Genomic DNA, 5,597 nt, shown 5'->3' with positions numbered 1-5,597 from the left:
TACCCAAATGTGTGTTACATTTGCATTATAGTTTTGTGTTAGTTTTATTAATTTACTTATGTTTTTGGCATTATGTGAAGTTGTTGGGTGTGTGTTTAGTTTTTCAACTTTGGAGATATGAATATGATCTTCCTGTCTGTTGCTGATATTGTTGTGGAGTCAAATGTAGCAAATTTTCAATTACTTTCAAGTGGTTTGACCAAAAGAAGTCAAACTTTAAAAAGTTTTTGTTTGCATTTTGGCTTTTGAATTTCAGTACACAATATGTCCCATTCCCATGTTTTTCTGAACTATCCTCACTGAAAACATGGATTCCACATAAAGGTATGTGGAATATGTGTCACTCATTTTTAAATTAAAAAGTTTGGGCAATACTTGGGTGTTTGGTTTTGAAAGAAATTGAATATATCAAAAGGAGTTAGATTTAAGGGACCGGACATTGAATGTGTCAAAGTAAATAAAATTTAATGGAATTAAAATCTGTCAAAAAAATAGTGATTTATATTATGGTTAAGTTGACAAAATAATTAAAAGTTTGTAAATTTATTTAAAAAAAATTGGAATGTGGAATAGTTATAGAGAGATTTCTTATATGTGAAATGCATTGAATTCTTTTACTTGAATAACATGGGGAATTCATGAAAGGTGTCCTCTCCAAACTCCCTAAATACCATATTTCCCTAACTTAAAAAAATAATACACACACATACGTGTGTGAGAGAGAGAGAGTCTCGTTAGGATACCATTCGGGACTACCCTAAAATATTGATTGCCAAAAATCAGCCCCAAAAGGAATGGGGCAATGTTCCTGATCGGGGCTGCACTCACTGAGCCCTTCCCCGTACCCACTCCGTGCACCCTAACATTTGTATTCAATTTTTTAAGATGTATGAAAATAGCAAGTTGAGGTTAATGGAAATAATGTTTATGTATTTGGACAAGTAAACACGGTCTTAACGAATTAACAACATATATACCGATCGACGCCCAGTTTTTTCAGTCAGTCAACATTTTTACCATATCCTAGTTATCTTGCACTTTAGGAAATAGGGGTCATTCATCACCAAACACAATCAATTATCAAGCTTTTTTACTTCAATTTACCCATCATAGTAAATATAAAATACAAGCTTTTACTATCAACCCCCCAAAAACCACCACTACCCACCCACCATCATTCATTCACTATTTCCTCCACATAAAAACTTGAAACAACTTATCAAACCATCAAAATGGCACCTTTTTCCCCACAAATGCTTTGATTCCTTCATGATTGCCAACATTTATGTGTACCTAATGAACAACTTCCTCAGAAACTGATGATGTGTATGATGAAGAAGAAGGGTGTCCTCTTATTTGTCTTGTGTTATAAGATTTGCACTTATCACATTTATGTCCCACTATGTGAAATTGCACTCTTGATATATTCTCACAGTCATTACACAATATCCACACCTAGTCATAAACAAACACAAAAATCCCATTTCAACTTTATGCCAAAAAAAATGTTCGAAAATGCGTTTTTGAATCTAAACGAACACTTACCATTTTGTTTCGATATGTTTGGGGCATAGGAGTTACTTCAACCTAAAGATATTAACAAACGTCAGATTAACAAAACCAAAAAAAAAACATTATTTAAATAATCGGCATATGGTTTGACTACTTTGACTATACACACACCTCATGATCAAGCTTTTCCCAAACATCTGATAAATCGCATATAGATTTCGAGCAAACCGGGCAAGAATACCTGTGACGTCATCAAGAAAATCAGGTTTTATCGTTCGTAACGTTTTTTGTTTCGTTTCTAAGCGGGACCCACTGTCACGATTATACTTTAATAACGCGCTTAAAACTTAAAATAGGATTTTTGGTTTTTTACCTATGATGTTGTTGCATCTCTTTCAAGCAATCCAAATGCATAGTATGCCCACATTGTAAGATGGTAAGATCCTTCAACGTATCAAACAAAAACTGCAAAGCGAAACGCAAATGGTTCATTCTAGAAGTCAAGAAAACATTTCTAACTATAAAAAAAGTTTAAAAACAATGAGTGCATCGTGTTATTACCTCAAAGCAAATAGGACAATCATGGTGCATTGCTCTTTCCACACATACATGTGTATCTTTAATCGATCTTGAATAGCAGCATCCTACAATATTAATCCGAATCCACAAAACTTGTTTAAAGATGATTTATAGAAACAAAAGATAACTAGATATATATTTAATATATGTATGTAACATTGTAGCCTATGCAGTTAATGCGGTAAATTATCAGATATCGGTCAAGGACCGATATTTGAGATATAGGTTATCTTGGTGAGATGACGGTGGGATATCGGTAATTCTTGTATCATGCAGAATTATATATATAGCAATTTAACACTAACAATTCAGTGTTATATTGGTCAATTATCGGTAATATGTCGGTCAAGTATCGGTCAATATTGCCGATAATATCGGTACCAATATTCTGACCGATATTTGACACCGATATAATTAATATATGACCGATATTAACTGCATAGATTGCAGCCATAGTTATTGGTCTCTCTCTCTCTCTCTCTCTCTATATATATATATATATATATATATATACACAATTAATATACAAATTACTTTATTATATACAATGAATATACAAATTACTTTGTGGTTTAACGAACGATTAGGGTATTTTGTATTGTTACTTACCACATTTGTCACAATGAAAGAAATTATCCTGGCCGCCGGTTCTACATATCCCACATTTTTCACAATGATACTGATTCTTAGAAACCTGAAGATGATTTAAGAGAATTATAAATGTGTTTGATTTTGCAGATAAAAGAACTCGCAAAATATTAACATATAATGTCGAAGACTTACATCATCATCAAAGAATTTGCATTTCTGACAGAAGTAATTCCCCATACATATCCCACAATTGATACAATTTTGTTGAACCTGAAGAAAGTATGCAAAGTTTAATTGTTTAAACCATAAATCATGCGAATTTAATTAACCGACTTTCTTGATTGTAATGTATGTATATTAGCTAAACGACTCACGTCTTGTTCGGTGTCACAGACAGAACATATGACCTAAAATAAACAAAATGAAACCAAAAACAATCAGGATAAGAACCAAAATGGGAATTTAGACTAGAAATTGGAATATTAAAAACACTATAATTAATTACCTTCTTAACTTCATGTCGAGGAACATCGTGCCGATGAAGCGGGTCAATGTCAATGGAATTCTGGTTTATTGAAACAAGTAAAAAGTTAGCAGCTAATAAAGTTCAAAATCTTTTTTCTTTTTTTTTTCTTTTCTATTTGGTACCATGAGAAGTCTAGGGCTGCAAGCGAACCGAACATGTTCGTTTGTTAAGAAATATATGTGTTCATGCGAGATTTTAAGTTCGTGTTCATTTGTTAAGGAAATGAGCGTGTTCGTGGTCGTTTGTGTTTGTTTGTTAATTTTAGGCAAAGAATGAAAACGGACGTTGATGAACACAAATGGAAACAAACGAACACTAACAACCGTTCATGAACATGATATATAATACACTGACACTTGTTATATATTTTATTTGTCGGAAGTTTGAAGTATTTATATTAAATATAAAAACTAAAAACACTAATGAACTATCGAACATAAACGAACACATTACCAAACTTTCAAAAACATAAATGAACGAAAGCGGCCTTTGTTGATGTTGGTTCATTTAACTAAACGAACGAAATTTCTTGATCATATTTGTTTGTTTAATAAACGAGCAAACACAAATGAACTTCCTGTCAAACGGTTCACAAACTGTTCGCTGAACGTTTGATTCGTTTGCAACCCAAAATTGAGAACCTATTATATAAAACTCACGGCCCCACCAATACCTTGTTATCAGCGGGACCCGCTAAAGTGCAACTTATACCAGGCATGTGGCCTTCAAGGGGTTAAGGCGGGAAGCCTGAGACCCGTTTATATGGGAATCAGACGCGCTTACCATAACGTCACCCCTTGAATCTTTTTCTATATTCATATGAATGAATACCCAAATTAGTATATAATCAAAATCATAAAGAATTTACCTTGGCTTCGTTATGGCAATGGCGGCAATCGAAAACTTCATCACAACATGGTGCCCTGATCTTGCATCTCCTCTTATAATGTATGCAACTAAATAAACCAATAAACAAGGTATAAATCCCTGAAAATTTATATGTTTCCTCTTCAAGTATATTTAACTAAGTGGTGTTTGGATGCGTGTTAAAAGGTGATTATAAACTTTTTAAGTTTTTTTTTTTTTAGTTAAATGCCATTTTAGTCCGTGTGGTTTGGGTCATTTTCCCAGTTTAGTCCAAAGGTTTGAAACGTTGCCATTTTAGTCCAAATAGTTTCAAAGGTTGCCATTTTAGTCCACTTGGTTAACTCCATCCATTTTTTCTGTAATCTAAAAGGGTAATTCGGTTATTTTATATGGCCGAATTACCCTTCTAGTTAACAGAATTACATTTTAAATGACCAGAATACCCTTCTAGTTAACAGAAAAAAAGGATGGAGTTAATCCGGTGGACTAAAATGGCTACGTTCCAAACTATTTGGACTAAAATGGCAATGTTTCAAGCCTTTGGACTCAACTGACAAAATGGCCTAAACCGGGACTAAAATGACATTTAACTCTTTTTTTAAAACGACAAACACCCCCCTAAAATCTACTCCTAGTAATGCCTTGTTTGTCTGTGGACTCGAACCCGCACCACTTTGATAAACACACAATAATCACTTATATCAGACATTCAAACACCCCTAAATTAACATAACATTCATAGTATAGGATAAACAACACTTAAAGCAACATGAATTAAAAAGAAAACAAGAACATACCCATAATTTCCTTCATCAACCTTCACCAAACAATCATCTGCATTGGCCACTTGTACATTAATAACCGGTGCTTGAGGATCAATTTCATTCTCCATTCTCGTGTTCCCTTCAACTTTATCTGTTTTTAATCCCAAAAAAAAAATATTGAATTAGATACGATCTTAATATACATCTTGAAAACATTCATTGTGACAACACGTTAATCGAATCGAGTGATACAGCTCAGAAATTGGGTGTTCAAATTTTAATTAATGCAGTCATTGTTATAATATTAATAAAGCTGGAGATTAGCTAGCGGTGATGAATGTAGACACCTGATTTGACGAATTTGAAGCGATTGGGTGTTGTGGATTAGAACGCTGGCTGATGTTTATATCCAAGTGAAGATAAACGAGATGACAGGGATCGCTTGCTTGAATATTTTATGTAAACCGAATGATTGATGGGGTTTGATGATCGGAGAGAGAGATAATATATATATTTAGCAAGATATATAATAATATTAATTAATTATTGATGATATTTTGAACTTTTTGATGGCCTAATTTTGGAAGCCCACTCGTTCACTTTTCGTGTGTTTTACACGCTCTAAGCAGAAAAATGTTTGCAATTTGAGATTGATATTATTTATCGGGTCTCCATATTTCATGATTCGTTAGTCGTTAATTAGTCGGTAAGGTAGGGACTAGTAATTAATTGGGGACTAATCGGAGTTAATCAGGATT

The 5,597-nt window shown here is 33.3% G+C and overlaps 1 protein-coding gene across 1 annotated transcript; it reads right to left on the bottom strand.

Moving 5' to 3' along the window:
• Positions 1-1,077: 1,077 nt before the first annotated feature.
• Positions 1,078-5,330, bottom strand: LOC110875713 (E3 ubiquitin-protein ligase RZFP34). Its single transcript, XM_022123921.2, has 12 exons — positions 5,187-5,330; positions 4,873-4,990; positions 4,077-4,164; positions 3,188-3,247; positions 3,057-3,089; positions 2,875-2,952; positions 2,701-2,785; positions 2,074-2,156; positions 1,886-1,977; positions 1,684-1,753; positions 1,546-1,587; positions 1,078-1,455 (listed from the first exon to the last, which is right to left on the bottom strand). The coding sequence occupies exons 2-12, from the start codon at positions 4,965-4,967 to the stop codon at positions 1,294-1,296; spliced, it is 888 nt and encodes a 295-aa protein (XP_021979613.1). The 5' UTR covers positions 4,968-4,990; positions 5,187-5,330; the 3' UTR covers positions 1,078-1,293.
• Between the last annotated feature and the right edge of the window lie 267 nt (positions 5,331-5,597).

This window comes from Helianthus annuus, chromosome 1 (genome assembly GCF_002127325.2).
Source record: "Helianthus annuus cultivar XRQ/B chromosome 1, HanXRQr2.0-SUNRISE, whole genome shotgun sequence".
Taxonomy (NCBI): Eukaryota; Viridiplantae; Streptophyta; class Magnoliopsida; order Asterales; family Asteraceae; genus Helianthus; species Helianthus annuus.
This window is presented reverse-complemented; position numbering and strand designations above follow the sequence as displayed.

Excerpts from the sequence above, each read along its gene's own strand:
- LOC110875713 (XM_022123921.2), bottom strand. The coding sequence starts at position 4,967 with ATGGAGAATGAAATTGATCCTCAAGCACCGGTTATTAATGTACAAGTG. Across the intron at positions 1,978-2,073 it reads ATTGTCCTATTTGCTTTGAG|TTTTTGTTTGATACGTTGAA; the intron begins GTAATAACACGA and ends TTCGCTTTGCAG. Across the intron at positions 1,456-1,545 it reads AAACATATCGAAACAAAATG|GTGTGGATATTGTGTAATGA; the intron begins GTAAGTGTTCGT and ends GTTTATGACTAG.